This window comes from Lutjanus erythropterus, chromosome 1 (assembly GCF_056507025.1).
Source record: "Lutjanus erythropterus isolate fLutEry1 chromosome 1, fLutEry1.hap2, whole genome shotgun sequence".
Classification (NCBI taxonomy): Eukaryota; Metazoa; Chordata; class Actinopteri; order Lutjaniformes; family Lutjanidae; genus Lutjanus; species Lutjanus erythropterus.
In genome coordinates, this window is record NC_139317.1 from 2,541,621 (window position 1) to 2,563,275 (window position 21,655).

Genomic DNA, 21,655 nt, shown 5'->3' on the forward strand with positions numbered 1-21,655 from the left:
AATAACTTTGTGTTCTCTGCCTCCCAGCTCTTCTGAATAAAATCACTTTTACTGATCTTCTCACTACATCTAAGAATGCTTGACATTACAGACGGAAAACACGTCATCTGAACTAGGAGGGTTGGCGATATGGCAAAAAGATCACATAACAATTTTTTCTTTAGCATGATCACAATCATTTTATCATGATTCTGTTTCATGTTTCAATCTGTGTGCAATTAAATATTTTTAGAACTAGAGCAAATGGTTGGATGCCCCAGACTACTTGCCTGTTTTAAAAAAAAAAAAATCATACTCCTGACATCAAAACACTGAGTGAAGATTAAAGAGTTGAACTAAAATAATTCACTGATGACAAAAAACATTATTAAGAGGAAAGCCATTTTAGTCAATTCTAAATAAATATATACATGAATAAATACATAAACACTTTTATTTATTCTAGGTGCTTTTACTTCCTGATGGCACATTTATTTATTTCCTGTTCTTATATCAGTCCCTTCAGGAAGTTGTGATGTTGCGATGGCAACAGGTCACGCAAATTCAACCAATCCCTGTGACTTCTGAGTGACCTCGCGATTTTGTCTAAACTCCACAGCTTTTCTGCAAATTGGACCAATCACCACCGCTCCCCATGAGTTCTATCCGTAACAGCAGTCCCCCGTGCAAACATCATACATGTACGTCTCAATGGACAAATATGAGCTCCAAAATGATTTTACCTTTTTGTGGAATATGCCCCAGACGCAAATAAAGTAGATTTTGTCAGAGTTCTTTGCAATCATGATCATTATGGTAAGGTTACTTAGAACTTTTAATGAATTATACAAAGAAAAGCAGCTTTCTTTTGCAATTTTCACCTGCTGCTGCAATTTAATTGCAAAAAAATGGCTAAAAACATTGCAACATGCATCACAATCTTTTAGAAAAGCTGCTGTGAAATCAGATATTTTAGGCCGCAACAATCCCACTGTGCTATATGCATATGCAGAACAGCACTGAATATATGAGTGTGTGGGAGTTTGCCTTTAGGGCTTTCTGACAGAAAGCATCACCTGCCCGGTCCTCGGGTGAATGAGTGTTCCTCACAGCCATATTTATTTATTTGTGTTTATTTAATATTGACTAGAATGACTTTCCATAAATGTTTTATTTGTTTTACGTCATTTATCAAGCAACAAGACTAAAACCCCATTTACCTTTGGATTTAAAATGTTTTTTGGTAATCAGAACACAGGCGGACAGCTGAGGCACATCGCCATTCATACCCGTGTTTATCATGTGTGTCCAGTTACATCTCGTATTCAGATTTCATTACCGCCTACATCACTTCCTCTAGGAACGACTACCAGTATTGTTGCTTTCAGCGTGTCTGTTTGGAGTGGAATGACTGTTTGACCCCCAGAAATTCAGTCTGTAACGTTCTTGAGAACTGCTCATCCGATCGACTTAACACTCAACACTGCACTCCCTTGGGTGCTCAGCAACACACCCGCCAAGTGTGAAGTCGATCGGATGAATGGTTCTCGAGATACGTGAAGGACAGTCATATACACATGCAAACAGAAACCACTTTCACACATACACTACATTTATCTAGACACTACTCGGAGGAGCTGTATGTGTGAACACAAATGTCCACATTAGTTGGCCCAAACTTCACCCTGTCAGCTCCTGTGTCCAAAGTCAGGGTGACCACGTGTGAAAAGAGCAGGACAGGGTCTGGAGCGAGTGAGCGGGCGCGTTGACGATGTTCCAGTGTGTAGCTGCTTTGGTGCTTATCTGTTTGCCTGTATATCGCTTTACACTCTGTCACTGATCATTTTGTTTTCATTAAAGGGAACGTTCACTCAAAAATGAAAATTCAGCCATTATCTCCTCACCCTCATGCCAGTTGAAGGTCTGGTTTAGTTTTTAGACTTTTCTTAATATAATATGTGTGCTGGAGTTTCACAGGAAGACGGCGTTGTAGAATCTGGTGTAATCTAAGTCTCCTAAAGCCCTGACTAGCCAAGTTGACTTGAAAGACGTCATTTACACCATGTTTTTAGACTAAATCTTCACTGTAGATCCTTCAGCTTAGAGCCACGTTCACGTTCACACACCGTCTGAACTGGGTGTGTGTGGTGTGATGGTGTGCATGTGCAAGTGAACAGCACAACAGGGCTTTAGGAGAGTTGGATTACACCAGATGAGCAGTAGGGGGGCATTTTATGGCATTTTTCCATTTGAAAACTGGTCACTATTCACTGCAATTGTTTGGGAGATTCTGCAACACTGTTTTCCTGTGAAACTAAAAAACTAGACCTGACCTTTATTCAGAATGAGGGTGAACTGTCTCTTTAAGTCTATCTACTGATCAGTTTAAGTCTACATAAGTCTCTCATGTTTTAATGCCCGTCTTCATCATCTGTGATGTGACAACATCAGATTAGTCAGAAAGTGAAAGTGTGTGTCCTGCAAATCCCAGCACAGCACGAAGTGTCTTTCCTGCCAAGCAGGCAGACTGGAGTCTTGCTACCCTCCGTGTCTATCACTCTTCTCTGCTTCCATTGCAGTTTTTTAATTTTGAGATGTGGTTCATTTTGATATCAGCGCAAAGAGCAGTCATCCTTACAGATTAGTCCTTGTCCTCCTGCACACTCTGCAAGCACCAGCTCTTGCCTGAACCATACGGACAAGGGACAATCTCTGAATGTATGCTGCATGTATGCAAGAGCACATTTGGACAATATTCCAACTTCACACTCATGTGAAAACGGCTAGAGAGACACAGAAAGACAGACTTCTTTCCTGTGTAGTTTGATGATGCTGCTACAGCATCACCTATGGGTCAAATGGCACCAGATCTGTCATGATCACTCAGAAACTTAAACATTTCCTCCAAAGGTGGTTGCAATAGCACAAAGCATCCAAGAGATGTGACTTTGTTTGTAATATAAGTTCTGCCCACAGCATTTGAGCAAACTTTGAGGTCAGCTGTAGTAAAACTGTGTGGAATATCAAAAAGCAACTTTTTTTCAGCCTGATCCAGAGATGTTTTGTACCAAAGCTGGTGACACTTGCTCAACTGTCAGTTGAAAAAACATTCAGCAGTAGACATTTGAATGCAATTTCAAATCTTTGAACCAGCTGAGGTGAGATTAATGGAACAGTAAAAACAGACTTCTAAAATAAAGCATTCAAATACATTCAGCCTAATGTTTCCTGGCTGTGCAAATGCTTTTCTAACCAAATTTAATTCTTCTGCTCACTTTTTTCCCCCTGTGGCCTGCTTGGGTTGATAAGCAGCTATTTGGGTTTTTGTCATTCCCTCACAAATTTCTGTCTCTGAAATAAGCGACAGTTTAAATTGGCCATTTCAAAATAATCCCTCCTTGCACCAAACAGCAAAGTCCCGTCTGTCGCCACCACGACCCCAAACATTAACGCTGTTTAAAGAGGAAATTGGTTCATAAAAGCAGTAATTTCTTGCTCAGCATCTGCTTGTAATTGTTTTAATTTACACTCTGCTGTTGGTGAATTCAATTGTGCAGTTGTTTCTTTAAGTTTTCACTCTGCACACACTCATCTATCCCCCCCATCTTTTGATGGGTGGGTTCAAACTGAGGTAACAGCTGCTTCATCTTGATGTTATCTCCTCTGCAGCACACTGACATCTAGTGTTAAAGGCCGCTCACTGCAACTACTGTCTAGTGGAAATGATAAAGGCTTTACTTGACGGTGAACTAATATAATATGTGTGTGTGCGTGTGTGTGTGTGTGTGTGCAGGCTTGCCGGCACGGCCATGTGCAGCACCTGGAGCATCTGCTGTTCTACGGAGCAGACATGAGCGCCCAGAACGCCTCGGGAAACACTGCTCTACACATCTGTGCCCTATACAACCAGGTGAGCTGGCAGAGAGTGTGTGGGTTTCTGTACTTGATGAGTATAGATGTGCGTGTGTGTGTGTTTGTGTGTGTGTGTGTGTGTGTAATGTGAATGAGAGCACATACCACTATTGGATTGACCTGCTACTATTTTAAGACAGTTAAGCCAGTTCTGTCAAATCTGTTGTAGAAAGTGGGAGAAATGTGGAGCAACATACTGTCCTGCATGTAGCCTGTAAAAGGGGTGGATGTGTGAGGCCAGAGATTCTCAGTGAGGGGGGGCTCTGATTACAAAGCATTAAAGGGATAGTTCAGATTATTTAATGTGGGATTGTATGAGGTACTTATCCATGGTCAGTGTATTAACTTCAGTAGATTCTCCCAGTTTGGAGGCAGCTAAGACATGTGGACAGCGCCAGCAGCAACAGATATTTTAGCCACATAAAAATATCAATATCAGTGCAAGTGCACACTATGTTTAGAATATTTTCACCACTTTACTTTGCTACCAGACAGACTTTTTTGGTGGGAAACTGCTGTTATATAAACCAAATATCACTCACCAAACTCCATGCGTCAAACCAGTAATTTTATCTGGCAGAACACAGGAGTTGCTGAACTGCAGCTCCCTCAATCTGTCAGCTAGTTTGTGTTACTGTGTGACTTTGGTGTTTTAAAAGGATCATTCAGATTCACTGAAGCCACTCACCGACATAAACACCCTAACCAACTGAGGCCGCGGTAGACCAGTGACTCATTTGTTCTGTGAGGTAAAATTACTGATTTTACCCCTGGAGTTTGGTTGGTTTGGAGAGAATGATATTTGGCTTATAAAACAGTGCTTTCCTGTCAGAAATGGCAAGCAGTGAAAACATTCTAAATATAGTGTACATTTAAACTGATATTGATTTTTTTAGATGGACCTTTTAGATGGCTAAAATATATTTTGTTCTCCTGTCCACAGAAGTACATTGCTCAGCGTCTGTGCTGGTTCTCCTCTCTGCTTCTCCATCCAGCATCTACTGTAGCTCATACACTGACTATCACTACCTCATACAACTATCCCTTTAACATTATTTTCTTATATAGATTTCATGATGAAGATTAGTCCCAAACGGTCGACTCTGTGTCAGCATTGGTCTTGTAATGTTTAGGGTTAATTAAAACAATAGATGGTGGGTTTTCAAACCTACCTCAGGACATTCAGCCTTTTCAAAATTACAGGTGTTAAACCTCCCGTGGACCTCAGTCCGGACCAAAAAGCCAGACTTTGGTCTGGTGAAAAGTGGTGGTCTCAGTCCGGATCAAACTGAACCATGGCTCAGTTTGTTTCCAGTGTGAAAACATTTTTTGGATGGTTCAGACTTTCGGCGCAGTTGCAGGAAATTACGACAGGATATCATCAGAGCTGGAAGAAATAAAAAAAAACAACTCACCAAAACAAAATGAGCCATGGAGCAGATGGGGACAGGAAGAGACCAGATGTTTAATTTATATCTGGTCTGACGACTTCATAAAGAGTCAAGTGGAAAAAAAACCTGTTGTGTGGTAGGAGAGCTATAATAATATTAGTGTGACAACAATGTGAATCTGAACTGTAAACAGGCCTACATCAGACACACGCCCGTCTGCAAACCAATCAAATATAGGGAGACGCTGCCCATGTAGGTGATGAGGACGAGACGTACATATGACATGTCAACAGTGTCTCAAAAAAAAACAGAACCTTAGTTTGGACCTTGGTCCAGACTTTTAGTTAGATTACAGCTCAAAAATCATGTTTAACTGTGCAGTACCTCTTCAAAATGTTACTCTGTCATATGCTTTTAGCGCAAGGATTTAAAAGTATTTGTTTGGTTTGTAGTTAATTTGATTATTTCCTATGAAAAATGTTTTTACTTATGATGTACTGTAGGTATTATCTTGATTTAGACTTCGATGGTTGCACATGGAGCTGGAGCTAAATGGTATCTCAGTATCTGCTTGATACTGGTGCTTTCACAAAATATGAACAGAATGAGATTTTTGATAAATAATCATCAAAATGTGATATAATAACTAAGTGGGTCAAGACAAATAGCTCTAGCTCAGCTCTAGTTGCATTCATCCAGCTGGTTGCAGCCACGGCGTACAGGTGGGATGAGGACTGTTTCTTCAGTGACACACCTGAGTCTGTTTGATTCCTCTGTACCTGAAGAAGAACCCATTTTGCCTGTAAATGTTGTATTTTTCTGAATGTAATAAAGAAAACATTTCAAAGGGAGCAGATGCTTTGTAAATCCGGAACATCTGGAACATCCTGTTAGATCACTCAGAACTGACACGAGGACCTTTAATACTCTGTGCTCACCTTCACTCTGTATGCTGACGCGTGTTTGCTGCTGTTACTGCTGCTGACTCCACATCATTCAGTTCTGCTCTGTTTGAACACACCCTGCAGGGTCTTTGTTCCTTTTTCCCATGGGATGAATTATTTTAAATTCTGCTTGCACTTTATTTATCATGCTCATGTATTTGATGCTTTAATGCTGGGCTCCTGCAGATTGGAGAATTCCCAGAAGTATATACATACCACCAAGTCACTGTCTTCCTCTAATAGCAAATTATAGTTAGAACTATGTGACCGTTTCCTGACACAGCCTCGGGTAACAGCTAATTTACAATTTTGACAGGAAAAGTAAACATCTTAAATATACTTAACTCGTATAGATACAAATTTATCCAAAATAGTTTTCTGTTAATACACATGACAATGTTTTTTCTTACATTTCTATTTCTGATGCATTTCTCAACCAAATATTTATCGTTTTCAACCTAAATTCAACCATTAAGATTCAACTGAGATGTACATATATATTGTGATATAGACTCTTAAAGCCCTAAAGTGTGGTGATTGATGAGAGGTTCTGTGGCTTAGATGTTGTATTTGAAAACATTGTGAGTTTTGTTTCGTCAGCGTTGAGAAAGTTTTAACTCACACAGGGACAAGATGGCGTATGGTATTAAAAACAAGTTGTGTCTGACAGAGAGCCAGGTTAAGCTTAGATGCAGAGCTGTATATTACAGTATCATCAGCATAAAAGTGAACATTTGCATGAAAGCCATTTTGATCAAGACTGTTGATATGTAATGAATAGTAGTGGTCCCAGGACTGATCTCTGGAACACGCTCTTGGTGTTACCTTCAGCCTCCATGCACAGAGATCTGTAGTCTCCTCTGATGATTGCTTCCAACAGCTGCAATTACTGTCAACACACTATTTCTTAGAGTCTGTAAAGGACTGAAATCAAGACTTGATGATGCACTGGTGTGATATGTCCTAGTATTTATATTAATAGGAATACAATAATACAGTAATATTTATCATTCACAGTGCACAAGAAAAACCAAAACAGACTAAAAGTCTATAATTGCATTGTTATGCAGTTTTCTTGTTGATTTAATGACGGCGACACAATAAAAATAAGTCTGTGACACATTTTGTGTGGTAACTAGAGATGTTCCAATACCGTTTTTTCCTTCCTGATACTGATTCTAAAACCTGAATTTTGCATACCTGCCAATACTGAGTACAAATCTGATACCAGTGCATTCAAAAAATATATTTATTATTACTTTTATTATCATTTAACAGCTGTAGGTTACTAACCCTGTATGGATGTGAATGCTGTCATTGTTATTTCCACTGACTGAGACTAAACATGAACAAGTACATACGGACAATGAATGCCATAGAACTTAAGACTTTGCCATCCTGGGAAAAAAAAATACATACAAGACGCTGCTAGGAAATAGTAGTGTTCCATTTTGGGGTTCATATATTGCCTGGTATCAGATCAGTGCATAGAATCATGTACTTGCCAATTGCTAATAGCACATATTTGGTTTTATCTGAGCCATGTAAAGATAACGGTATCAGAGCAGCCTTCATCACAACTCTAAGTCTGGGAAACACTGCTGCTGATAAATCTGTCAAAGGTGCAAAGCTTCCATTGAATAATCATCTTGGGGTCTTTGTGGTTTTGTTTGTTTATTTTCCATTTAAAATGTCTTAATATATATAAGGCTGGTGATATTCTCTATATTTCTAATTGTCAATAAATCCCATGTGTAAACACCAACAACAATAAATTGATCACACTAACAAGTATTGTCTGCGTATCCAAAGACTGATATATCACTATTATTATTTATTTTTATACAATAAAACACAATTGTGTCTTTTTTAAGTATGGTTTGCTAAAAACTACAGTGAGCAGCTGTTGTCGAAATGTCTGAGTCTTACCCACAGACTGGGCAGAGAAGTGAGAAAGCATTGAGAGACGGAAGAGACCAACACATTGTTTGCTTTTGTCTTCTCATAGGATTTTGTTGACAATAAGAAAATACAGAATAACTCCAGCCTTATTCCTTAACTGAATGTGTAGAAAATAAAAGAACCGTCTCAAAGACCACTTCACTTAAATCTGTCAGTATATCCTCTAGCTAAAGGTCAGCGGCAGCCTCTAACCCTTGTTTGTACGGCCAGCCATCTGAGACCATTTAACACTTTGCCCTTGGAGCGTGGCCAGTTAAGCTGAGAATCAAAAACAGCCCACTGGTGCATTTGAATCAAAGGAAACATTTAGTCCCACTTAAGAAAGATAATTCTGTTTCTATAGAAGAGGAGCCACGTGCTTCTGACCTTTTCTGAAATTGCCTTTCCATTTCTTGGTTGCACAGCATGTTGTGGAGAAGGTCGGAAGTGTGAAATGCTGCTTCTCTGTCAGTGCATGGAGCTGTGGGAAGGTTGATTCTTAAAGGATAAGGCTGGACTTATTGTATTGTTTCCCCTATTATCACCATATAGCATTAAAAGAAACTCTGTCTGTTAGTCAGTTACTTGCTACAATTAGATTTGAAGCATTGATGAAATTGTGAAAACATTAAAATAAACGAGAGGGTTGAAGCCATCCATGGGTGTCTCAATGGAATACCAAGGGGGCTTATGTCAAGTCAGATTTCATTTATATAGTCTGAAATCACAAATCACAATTTGCCTCAGGAGGCTTTTCAATCCGTCCTTACAGCCTTGAATCAGGGGAGGAAAAACTACCCCCAAAAAACCCTTACAACAGAGAAAAAAAGGATTAGACTCACAGAGAAGAAGTCCCTCTCCCTGGACAGAAAGACATGCAAGAGATGTCATGTGTACACAGTTTACCAACAAAAACACATGCAAACATACAGAGATCTAGATACTAAACTGTCTGTGAAAAATGTGGATCCGTACCACATTTGCTTATGCAGAATTATGCTGTGAACTGGATGCAGAAGTTCTCCCTTCTTTTCTCGGAGCAGTTCCATCGTTTAGAGGAGTCTGTATCACCTCTAATGGCACCCATTCCTCCTGTTCCTCAAACAAATTAATAAGATGTTATTCCCCATCCAGAAGTCTCACCATTTCCACCAGCTGACAGTTTAACTGACTTGACCAGCTGCTATGAGCTGATTGGCTTTTGAAACGGAAGCAGAGGAATGAGATAAATCAGATTTTGGATACACAAACGATACTCATTAGCAGGATTAATTCAGTGTTGGTTTTGGTCTTTTCCTTGGACTTGTTGATGACAATAAAAATCTAGAATATCCCTCGATCTTATCATTTAAAGCTGCAGAGCTGAGGCACTGTAGACGATAATGATGGCTGCATCTGTGAAACAGAGGGGGTTGATGTAACCTGGATTATTCTGTTATTAGGTTGTTATATTGTAGGTCATAAATATGTATGAGCTCTCACTCCTGCCTGGTAGATGGAGTACTCTGAGCAAATAATTCCAGAGGCTATAATTTATGTCATGAGGAACCACATGGACCCCAGGAAGGCTAGTTGTTAAAGGATCCTGCAAATGGGGAAGTCAGATCAGTAGTGTTGGGACAAAAATTGAGCTCTATGCCATAGAGGAATAAAATATATCAGGCTTTCAGTACACAGAAACTTGTAGGATTGGTAGGATCAATTCAGGAAATCAGGAAATGTTGGGTTTTCATTGGTAGAAACTGAACATGTCTTCGAACAGCTGAAAGTGACCAAAACAGTAAAATAAAGCAGATGCCTAAAAGTAAAAACATCGATGAAGGAGAGAAACTGAATGTCAAACCACAGAGTTTCAGTTAGGAGCTACAAAAGTACTGATAGCTGAATACACAGATACCTTTCAAAGCCTCTATCATTCCTGCACACACGATGCTTTCTGGCACAAATCAGAAAAAAATGAAAAGAAGGAAGGCAAACTCATTTACTGGAGATGGGAAAGGAGACAATCACCTATTTTTCGCATTTACTTTTCACTCCTAATTGTGATCAAGTTAGCTAAAATAGTTTTAACATCCTGTTTGGTTTTTTCGAAATAAAGCTTGCTGACTAACATTTCAGGTGAGGACCACAGTCAACAAAACTACTTTGGTAGGTTTAGAAAACATGATGATTTGGGTTAAAAACAATGTAACTGTTACTGCCCACATACTTCCAGGCATCCTTTATGTTGGCATGCATGTAAAACTATACATCTACTAGAGCAACCAATCCCAAAATGAAATGCTGTGACCTACCCAAATCTTTAATCACAACCCTGATCAACACAAGAGATTAAATACAGTGTTTCCATGTATAGGCTATTTTTTACTTCATAAACAGAATATTTTTTCTTTAATGTTTAAATATGGCAATGCAGTGCAAATTTTTATTCCATCCACATACATGTAAGAATTTGTAACCTTGCAAAGCTTGCAAGCTTGTAACAATAACAAACACGGCGATACGTGATGAAGTAGTAATGTAGGAAAAGACACAAAAGTGATCTGTGCGGTTAACGATGAACTCATTTCCAGTACTTGAGGATTATTTAAACTTCTTTGTCGCTTGAAATATTGGCAACACTGCCCCCATAAAACTCTGTTTTGTCTGAATCCATCAACTTTTACAAAATGTGCACAAATACGGACAAAATGAGTTCTGAGCATCATCGCCCCCTGCTGGTACTGGACCTTTATGCACTTTTCACGATTAGACAAGGCAAAATATGAGACTGACACAGTATCTTCAAGTGGATCGGCAGGTCTGTTACACACTTTGGCGTGAGGCCGGACTGTGTTTTTTTTTTAGTATTTTCACAGGATTTGTGGATGATAATACAAATATACAGTAGAATATCCCGAGTCTTATGATTTAAAGCTGCAGAGCTGAAGCATTGAAGACAATAATGATGGCTGCATCTGTGAAACAGAGGGGGTTGATGTAGCCTGGATTATCCTGTTATTAAGTTGTTATACTGTACGTCATAAATATGCATGAGCTCTCACTCCTCTCTGATAGATGGAGTACTCCAGATTCCAGTGCAGAATGTTGCATAAAAACATAGAAAGCTAAAAACTTCTGGCGAGAATCCTCCTCCTCTCTACTTCCACTGTCATCTTCTCCATCAGTGATCTTCACTCACTAACACAACATGAAACGCACAAGAGAAATCCATTTGAAGCTGAAGTTTCCTCTCATGTCCAGGCTGCAAACATCCTGGATTATCCTCAGCATTGTGGACATGATAAATCTGACCTCTCTCACACTTTACCCTCTGTCTCTCCAGTCCTTATATTTCCTTTTTTTGCCCTGGTTCTAATTATATCCTAAAAGCTAAAATGCCTCTGCCTCAATTCATATCTCTGATGTGTCACACATTTCCATTTTGAAGCTTCATTATACAGTAAACGCAGCTTCTATAGAAAGCGAAATGTCGTGGGATTGCCACACTCCAGATGGAAACGTCCACGAGTAAAAATAACACGTCTTAAAATAAGATGTCTAAATGTCTAATGGCAGAAATATTTGTAATGCCAGCAGCACTGTACAGATGATGGTTGTGTATCAGGATCTGTGAGCGATTTTCCAACTCTCAATAGCTTATTGTGGATCTAAAAAAAGTATTTATATTCATGTGTGTGTGCACAGTACATGCGTGGTTGAGCACTTTGTGGGCGATTTGTGCAGTAGATTCAAACCCCTCAGCACTCTCCATCTCTCTGTTCTTCTCTCTATCTATCTCTCTCGCTCTCACTCCCTCTTTCTCTCTGAGTGGAGCAATAGATACACACTTAACAGCGAGTGAAGCTCCAGTCCTCATATAGGTAGTAGATGTTCTGTTTTCCTTTGCCTGTGTCAGTGCTGGGATGTTTAGCCACACTGACCATCAGTGCTGCTCTGCTCACTTCTTATGCTTTTGGAAAATTTCTGCTAATGTCATTGGAATCTTCTTCTAATCTGCCTTTTTCCTCAAAAAGTAGGAGAATTAAAGGATCTCAGTGTTGTTTTACACATTTTCTGAGCTTTATTTAATATTTTTTCTCCTTTCTTCCCTCAGGATAACTGTGCCAGAGTGCTGCTTGTTCGTGGAGCTGACAAAGAAGTAAAGAACTACAACAGCCAGAGTCCATTTCAGGTAGAGTGAAAAAAACCCCCCAAACACTCCTCTTCTTCTTCACTGCCTTTTTTAATGTGTAAAGCGATTATAGAAGATTGATTTCTGCTTTCAGTGTAGGGAAAACATTTTTAGTAGCAGGCACATTTTCTTCGTCTCATTTGTTACCATGGCAACAGTGCAAAATGGTCAAGGTCAGTTGCAACCAGGGATTGCAAATGTCTTGCTGGCCAACATAAGATTCCTTTCAGATAAACAGCGTTTAGAGCAGAACCAAAAGCGAGCATCAAACCTTGACAGCGTCTGTTTGGTCATTTAGTTTCTTTACACATTGAAAACACAGTGTGTTATCTGCTGCATGTCTAACTTTCAGGAACTGAAAAACAGCTCAAGATACAATTTTGAGTTTATCCAACTTGTCCTGGAAGAGTTTTATAATGGATGAGCATGTAATCCTTCAGTTTAGTAAACAGACACAGACCTCCAGCAGGCTTCAGCTTCGTTCCACCGTCCTGAGCTTGGAAAAAAGAAAGTCTTCTCCTGCTCTGCTCCCTGGATTTACTTCTCTACAATCTAGGCCCCTTGGAAATTTAAAGCCAAGTTAAAAGTCCATGCAACTGCCTTACTTGAGCTGGATTTAGTCTCTTCCTTAGTGTATTTGATATTTGTATTCCCTGTCTGCTGTTTTTATTTCTATTTAAACTGTACTGGGGTTTTGGGCAGGTCTCCCTCTGAAAAGAGATTTCAATCTCAAGGGACTCCTGGTTAAATAAAGGTTAGATTTACTTCAGTTAAACAGTATTTAGAGGACAACCAAGAGCAAACATTAAACTTCAACATTGTCCGTTCAGTCATTTAGATGCTTTACATACTTGAAACGCAGTGTGTGTGCTAAACATCGACTTTGAGGAAAAACAGGTCTAGATGCAATTTTGATTTGAAAGGGTTTTGTAGATGAGAGCTTGTAGAAAAACTTGCAGTGTAACGTATTGCATAATAGCGCTGACATTTGTACCATGAAAAATCAATAAAGATGTTCAAAAAAAGGAGAGCTTGTAGGAAGAGTGTGTACTCTTAATGTAATCTTTTCTATTTTAAGTTCCCATGAAGACAAAATAGATCTTTAAGTGTTTTTATCAAATATGTTTTTGGCTTTATGTTACATATATGCCAGTATCTGGTCTAACAATGACAAAAGTTGATTTGTAGATATTCTCGGGTATGTTTATTTGTGTTTTAGAGTTTTTCTTTTACTAGAAAGTGATTAAAAACTGTTGACTCATCCTGCACTCGAGGGCAAACACTAAATTTGCATCCAACGAAATGCTTTCTCGCTCATGACTATTACTACTAAGTAGTATTAAAACTTCTCCAGTCAAAAGTTACCTGCATTCAATCCTTTTGGTACTCAGATCTAGAGGAACCTTCAAAAGAAGGTATCCAGTGAAGTAATCAGTTGGGTCACTTTAAGGGTACTGGGATTGGTTCTGGTATTGTTATTTTTTAAAGACGGGGCATACACTACATTTACGTCCAATAAAAAACACTTTCTTGCTTGCTTATGATGCAGCGGAACATGGAAAGAGAATCCATGAAGTCACCGGAGCGGAATGGAATGTTTCAGGCAGCCTGACCTCACTGTACAAAAACACAATTTTAGAATTTTAGTCACTGATTTGGGTGAAACTGGATCATTTTTTAATGGAGATAATATTTTCTGGTTTTCCATGATGTCCTCCAGATGCTCAGCTAGCTGTTAGCTGACAACAGAACCGGGCTCAGCCTCGTCCCAGTTAACACAGCCTCCAAGACAGTCAGGAAAAACTGTACTGAGGTCGCTGGCAGAGGTTCCTTGGTGAAAAATAACTTTACTTATTGCTAAAGTAACTCAGTGAATGATTAAATGCTGTTAGCTTGGTTAGCAAAGACTTAGCCCCACGTGCTGGGAGCCAAAATTAGCAAGAAAACTACCTCACTACTGTAGTTTTAGTCCAGTCATGTTCACTGGGAGCTCTCAGCCCGAGAAGAGTGCGCTAATAGGACTATTCTCCATCCTATCGTTACAGCCAGGGACTGCTTTAGCTGCATGGTCGGGGGACGTACTGCAAAATCCTATTGGCTGCTCTAAATATCAATCATGTATCCATGATACATCCCTCTCTGACTGCCTGTTTAAAGTAAACGTGTAATCAATAATCTCTCCATCAGCCATTCATGGGAACTTTAAACTGTAACTGGTGAAACAAGAAGAGAAAGTTTGAGAAAATATCCAAAATTGCTGTTGATTTCATGTGAAACGTAGCAAGTTAAAGAAAACAATAATGCTGTTATTATCAATCAATCAATCAATGATTTCATGTTATTTCAGATTTATATTATTTATAAAAGTGAGGCACTGTCATACCAGCAGACCTAAAATTTTAGCGTGTGTGATTATATGAGCTGGTATTCCATGTATGCTTCTGCATGTTGACTTGTATGTTTGTGTTGGTAATGGTTGATGCGTGTGCGCTTCAGCCGCTCATCCATCCCTGGGAAAAAGCCCCAGCAGCGCTAAGAGCTGCCTAGCTGGAATGATTGACTCATAACCTACGCCTGAGTTACAAAAGAGCCTTATTCAGGCGGGCGTTTATGAAAGGCAGTCCCACAGGGCCCTCGACTGTCCTCCACAGCCACTCCAGTGGAGCGCTTCATTAGCCAGAGCGCTTCATGAAGGGAGTGAGCCCGGGCCGAACGCGGATCACATCAGGGTGTTAGTCAGCATTTGAACGCTCACCTGTGGTGCTCGGTGTGCAGCCGTGGCCCAGATTTAGCTCTCCCGTGTTGATGTGTGGTGCAGGGGTGGTACAGTGGTGGGTTCGAACCTGCCTGTTGGTTGGGGCCCTTCTGTGTGGAGTTTGCATGTTCTTCCTGCATGGTGGTCTGGATCCTCCCACAGGACAAAGACATGCAGGTTAATTGGCGCTGTGATTGACTGGCAATCGGTCGAGGAACCCGCCTCTCGCCCACTGTAGGGTGGGACTGGCTCCATGTACAGTATAACGAACGGACAGATGGATGCATGGATGGATGGATGGATGGATGATTCGTGCAGCTTTATTTCTCTCTGCATGATGTTTCTCTTTTATTTGAGTCCATTGCAGCATCCAGGATCAATAATCTGCTCTGTTGCATGATGGATTTGAAAAGACGAACTTTCTTCAAGTGAGGCTGTACTCTTAAATATCACTTAACACTATAGATTTAAAGGGAAAATTCACCATTTTAATGTGGATGTTAAGTAATTGAAGTCCGGCAAAATCAATAAATGCCTCAGTTTGTTCCTGGTGTTGTTGCTAAAGAACTACAGGCTATTTTAGCTCATATTTCCAGCCAGGGGGCCCGTTAGATGAGTATTTTTGTCATTTAACGCCATGTTTTGGCCAGCAAAGTAATAGTTATTGGCTAGGGTTGTGATACATGGCAATTTTGGGCGTGGGAGTCAGAAGCTCAGTGCATGTAGCAACACTGAGGAATTTATTGCTTAAATTGGCTACTTTTCCCATCAACACTTACTGGACATCCACTTAAAAAGTGGTGACTTTTCCCTTTAAAGAAAAATCTGCATATGAACTATTCAGTAGATTCCTGATTATATTACTGTTGTGTTATTTGATTGAAGAGATGGATGACAAATTGGATAAATTTGTGTGCACACTAGTATCCCAGTTTTGAATCTAAACCTGGTTTGGATCATGTTTGAGACATGACATTTACATGGAACATGAGAAACATTGTTATTCTGTATGTATGATCATAACTGTATTGAGGTTTCTGATTGTTCGTGGGAGTTCAGGCATGTCACTGACTCCCAGACACCCAGCAAATATTTCTGTTCTGTAATGACAAAGTTGGTTGGTGTTACAAAAAAATGCCTGGGTGTGTTGCTTCAGGTAGTGCGAGACTTGGAGAATCTCTGACAAGAAGCACTGAAGCTCTTCTGGAGGCTCATGGGACTCTTTTCCACCAGATTAGCTCTGGTTCTCCAAGTGGTTCCATTCTAGGAATTCCCTGGAATTATGGTGCTATCTAGTGAACCAGCCTGCGTTTCAACTAGTTTTGAATAGAACCATTGAGATCAAGGAAGTCGTCAACAGAAAGCGCTGCACAATGCACAATGACGTATAGAATATCCCAAAGAATACCTTCACTGTTGGTGAAAATGCTCAGAAAAGTTAAAAATTCTTGAACCGGAATGGGGTCGGTTCCATGTTGGTGGAAAAGAGCCCATGGTGACTTGACAACTATATGCTGATTTTCTTTCTTTTTAAAGATATTTTTTGGACCTTTTTGTCTTTATTAGCAGATAATATTACTGACTAGTCCAACAAGAAGAAAACCAGTCTGCCATTTGTCTGTCAGCCTTTTATTTCACCAACCTCTGCAACGGCGAAAAGCCAGTCCCACATTTATCCTTGACCAGCAGCCTCTTACTCGGTCACTCTCTCTTTGTCTCTTCTTTGCTTCTTAACCTCGATGTCTGTAACTTACTTCTTCATTCCTCTGGGCACGCTGCATCTGCTGCATAGTGCTGCATCTGTCCTCCACACAGCTTCATGCCCCAAAAGCAACGTTTCAGAGTGTTTTGTCCACCTGATTATGTTGACCCTTCTCAGATTTTGTTGATTTAGTAATTTTTCCTTGATTTTGGGGCTTCTACCATGGATAGAAGCTAAATAGATAGATAAATATCTCTTGTAATGATCAAATCTGCACAGGGTCTTTTATTTTGAAAATTTACAAAATTCTCTACGCTGTTTCTGCCACTGACTTGTGGCCCACTTGATCTGCTCTGTGCAGCTTGACACAGCTTCTGTCAAAAACAGATGGAATCACAATCCTTGCGTAGAATAGCCATGAGCAGCTCTTGTGGTCGTGGTGTAGCCATGACCAGTAAAATCAATTTATGTTGCTTGTTTGCCCAGCTACTTTTCTGGAATGACACCAGCGCCACGCCCCAAACGCAGTCCAAAGCTCCTGTGTTAGCCAACACTGCCCCAGTGCTCTGAGCTCCAATTCCAGGCAGTACCGCTAACTGAGATAATAGCTATTAGCTACATTTAGCAGAAGTGTACTTCATTGTCCATCAGGAAACTCTGCAAGTCACAGAGAGCTGAGGTGTTACCCATTTGTCCCAACGTGGCCACCAAAGAAAACGGGCATACGAGATGCAGAGTGGGAATGACATAGTCAGCGTTCAGTCTGTTTTCTTGAAGCTGTTGTTTTAAGGTAGAATAGTCACATATATACATGCTGCTTTAAGGCAAACACTTTGCTTGAAATGATTAAGTTAAACACCAGAATTTTGTATAAAAATGCCAGAACATATACACTACAGTGCAATCTTACCATAGCTTTAGAGAAAAGCAGAATATTTTTTTTATCAGTTGATAACAGTAACAGGAACACCATCAGAATTCCTGACTAATGGGTTCCTTCTGCAGCCAACATTTTGTTCTGGCTTTGAACGAACATACAGGCAGAAATCTGTTGTAAAAGAGACAAACAGCAGTTCTTGTACTGACAGCAGAACAACAAGCAGCCACTAGACATGCTGTGGACTCTCACTTGTTTTCGAGTGGAGAAACTCGCTCTCTTGCTCTTACTATCTTTATCACTGTTGCACTCTCCACCTACACATGGAGCCAAGAGCTGAATCCAACAAGTTTATGCTTGTTTTCTGAGCGGCCGGCCTTCCTGGATATGTAAGAAAATCAGTAACTGAAGCCGAGGTCGGAGGCAGAAAGAAAGAAGGATTAGTGCATCAAAGACAAACTACAAATTACAACACGTGATCTACTTCACTACATAACTCGGCAGGAATCCAGTGAATCTCATTCTTTAAAGTGCCAGAGTACGTTAGGATGGACATTTATACACAATACAGCCAAAAATATGTGGACATGCAAACATTTCACCCATGTGTGATTCTGGAACATGTCATTCCAAAAATGGTTTGTCTGGTTTCAGGCTTTTTACCAGCTTTTATAAGCTGGCTGCAGGAGATTTGCACCCACTCAGATACAAGAGCATCACTGAGGTTCAGCACTGATGTTGGGTGATCAGGTCGAGCTCCAATTAACCCCAAAGGTGTTAAATGGGGCTGAGGTCAAGGATCTCTCTTTTGCACACGTAATGGGGGAAACTATTTCTTTATAGAGCAGCTTTTTCCACAGGAGTGTTTAAAAGGCCAAGCAAAAACTGTTGTCACAGAGTTTTAAGAGCTCTGTTGTCTAAAATATCTACTGTATGCTGCTGCATTATGATTTCCCAAACCAAGAAAAGCAAGCCCAAGTACAAAGGTGTGTGGACAGAAGTTTCCACTTTTGGCCATGTATAGTTATTAGCCCCATTTTTTGAGCTTTGACATGGGGAATCATAGAGGGACTGTCTGAGTTTTTTGAAGTGAGGTTGTATGAGTCAGTGTATTAACTACAGTAGATGGTGATTGACACGTCCCAGTTTGGAAAAGTGACAGGAGTACTGATGTAGGGAATTTAGCAATGCACTGCTGTGGAGAGGGTCAGTAGCAAAATAAATCTTAGACACCTAAAAAAAATCAGGCGTTTTATTGTTTTTTCAATGCGTTTTATCACCGGACTCCTTTTGATAAAATCAATAGTTTTACCTCACAGAGCTGGTCTACTGCTGCCTCGAACTGTTAGTTTGTTTGTGTCTGTGTGACTCCTGTTTAAAGCTGGCGTGCAGGACTTTTACATATAAATAAATGTCCATTACATTCGAGTCCTTGACAAGCAGCTTCAAACAGTGCTGATTAAGGCCATCTTCAACAGGTAAATCTGCCTGTATTTTGCAGTATACCAGAGTTTTTAAATCTGGTGTCTGTGGTGACATGCCTGTGCTGATGCACTGTATGACAACCAGAAATGATTGGTTTGCCAGAGCTGAAGGGGAAAGCAACCATAGCAATGGATTAGGCTACAGCAAGTAGGAGTTGGATAGAGCCCATGGCAGAAAAGCCTAACAAGCATCCAAGAAAAGTTTCTGATGCTCCAGATAAAAAAGAAACTCTGCATTCAGAGAAAAAGTTACAGTCAAAAAGCGATCAACTGCAAAAGCAAACACAGATAAGTTTTCTTCGTTAGAGATCGCCGAAAGAAGGGACTGAGGGCAGATACAGATGCTGCATTACTGTGTTTGTACTGGGGGGGCAGATGCTTGTCTCGTGTCCTTTAATTTTCTCTAGTTTTCAAAAGTCTGCAGGACAGATGCTGCAGAAAAAAATGTGAGGAGCGTAGTCACAAACTACCCAGATTTAGGCGGAATATGATGGAAACTAACACAGAGTGGGAAACTGTAACTATATGAAGCTAGATACAGATAGCACTAGTAACATGTCCCACATTGTCCTACATGAACACTTTCTTTGTCCCACATTTAGTTTGTTGGGATCTGGTCACTAGCTAGCTTCAGGTTGATATTTTTAAAATAACTGGAGTAGGCTATGTAGCCATCACATTTATCCTACCTAAATAATAATAATTATTAGGATTATTTTATTAGAACAATGGAACTTTCTCTTTATTTTGTAATTATTCTTTAACAAAAGCCTGGGACTTCGCTGAGCTTTGTCTAACATCACAAGCACACGTCAACAGTGTTTGTCTAGTTACTTAAACTGCCAGAAGAGGGAAACAAAAGTTCCCACTGCAGGTTTTCCACACCAAAGTGGGGATGTGTTGACCGCCGTTTACGGACTATGGAGAAGTAACTGAGAAGTCACTAAAACAGCAGGGAGTATAAATACTTTTTGTTTACTATATGGCCAAAAGTGTATGGACAACCATGTCCACACAAAAAAGGTCAGAAACTACAGACAGGTTTCACACCTGGCCTTTCTGTCTAGGATATGAGATGTGATTGTCTTAAACCAAGTGTCTGAGAACAACCTGTATGACCCGAATCAGTCTGGCTTTAAGCAGGGTCACTCTGCCGTGAGTGCACGCAGTGTTGTTAGATCTGTCAGCTGCCTTTGACACAGTGAGCCTGGTATCTCAGGATCTGCCCTCTGCTGGTTCAGATCAGGGAAATATTTTGGAGTTTCTTGCAGGGGAAAAGTGTCTAAACTACGCAGATTGTCCACAGGGGTTCCTCAAGGGTCAGTGCTCAGCCCTCTTCTATTCTCAGTATATACCACCTCACTCAGTGCAATAATCCACTCCCCTGGCTTCTCAGACCTTTGCTATGGTGACCCACCTAACTCTACTCCTAGAACTCAGGTTTTAGGTAAAGACTAAAGACTCAGTTCTGTCATGAAGACCTCTGCACTTGATTGACTGCAAAAAAAGCATGCATCCTATGCATGGACTCTCACACTGCCTGTAGTGATGTACTGATGTTGTTCTCTCATGACTAGATCTTTGCTTGTGTTGAATCAGCTCTCTGATGTACATTGCTTTGGATACAAGTGTCTGCTAAATGAAACTGTAAATTGCAGTTTCATCTATATATGCAAGTGTTAGCGTACTGTAGTACAAGGTATTTGCAGTGGGTCATTACATTTTTCCATTAAGGTTTTGCTAATAGGGGAATCCCCTTTTATAAACTGTGTGGCTCTTTATGTGTGCCTGTGTTTTTACCAAGTCGGACGTTCTGTGAAGAGAGTGGGCTTTCTGCGTGCTCGTTGATTGAGGGAACTGCTTGAAAACACCATCATTAGGAGCCAAATTAACAACAGTAAAGTGCAAATGCTAATAAACCGTGATTGCCACAGCTGAATGAGGCATGCGTACGCCGCGCTGCTGCGTGTGCTCTTAATTAGGACACTGTGTGGGTGTGCGGCCATGCCATTTGATAATATCATGTGTCAGTTCAGTCTCTGGCAGTGTGTGTGTGTGTGTGTGTGTGTGTGTGTGTGTGTGTGTGTGTGTGTGTGTGTGTGTGTGTGTGTGCTACAGCTTAGCCAGATAACCATTGTTGCATTCAACAAAAGGAAAAGAATCTGAAGCATGGAAAACTCCCATCATCCTCTCTGAGTGTCCCATTCTCTTGATAGAGGGCTTTCAAAGAGATAAAAATTCATTTTCTTTATTTAACAATCCCCTTTAACAATCGGTCACATCCGCTCCACTTCCTCAAACTCTTCTTCGGCATTTGCATCTCCCCGATCTCACCTCTGTGCTCTTTTAAGCTTTTCATCCTCTTTATAATACCTAATTTCATTTACCTTCCTTCCTTTCACTCCATTTTCAGTTCCCTGTTCTTTATATCTGTTCTGCACTTTCTTCTCTGCGGTTCTTCTAATCTTATTCCTCTCTCCACTCCTCATTATATTC

The 21,655-nt window shown here is 40.3% G+C and overlaps 1 protein-coding gene across 1 annotated transcript in view; it reads left to right on the forward strand.

The window, feature by feature from the left end:
• LOC146332465 (SH3 and multiple ankyrin repeat domains protein 2-like) overlaps positions 1–21,655 on the forward strand; it is a 318,816-nt gene that overhangs the window by 126,244 nt on the left and 170,917 nt on the right. The window contains exons 9-10 of the mRNA XM_084717344.1: positions 3,773–3,889; positions 12,264–12,341. Of these exons, the coding sequence (XP_084573470.1) occupies positions 3,773–3,889; positions 12,264–12,341 (195 nt within the window). The remainder of the gene's footprint in view (positions 1–3,772; positions 3,890–12,263; positions 12,342–21,655) is intronic.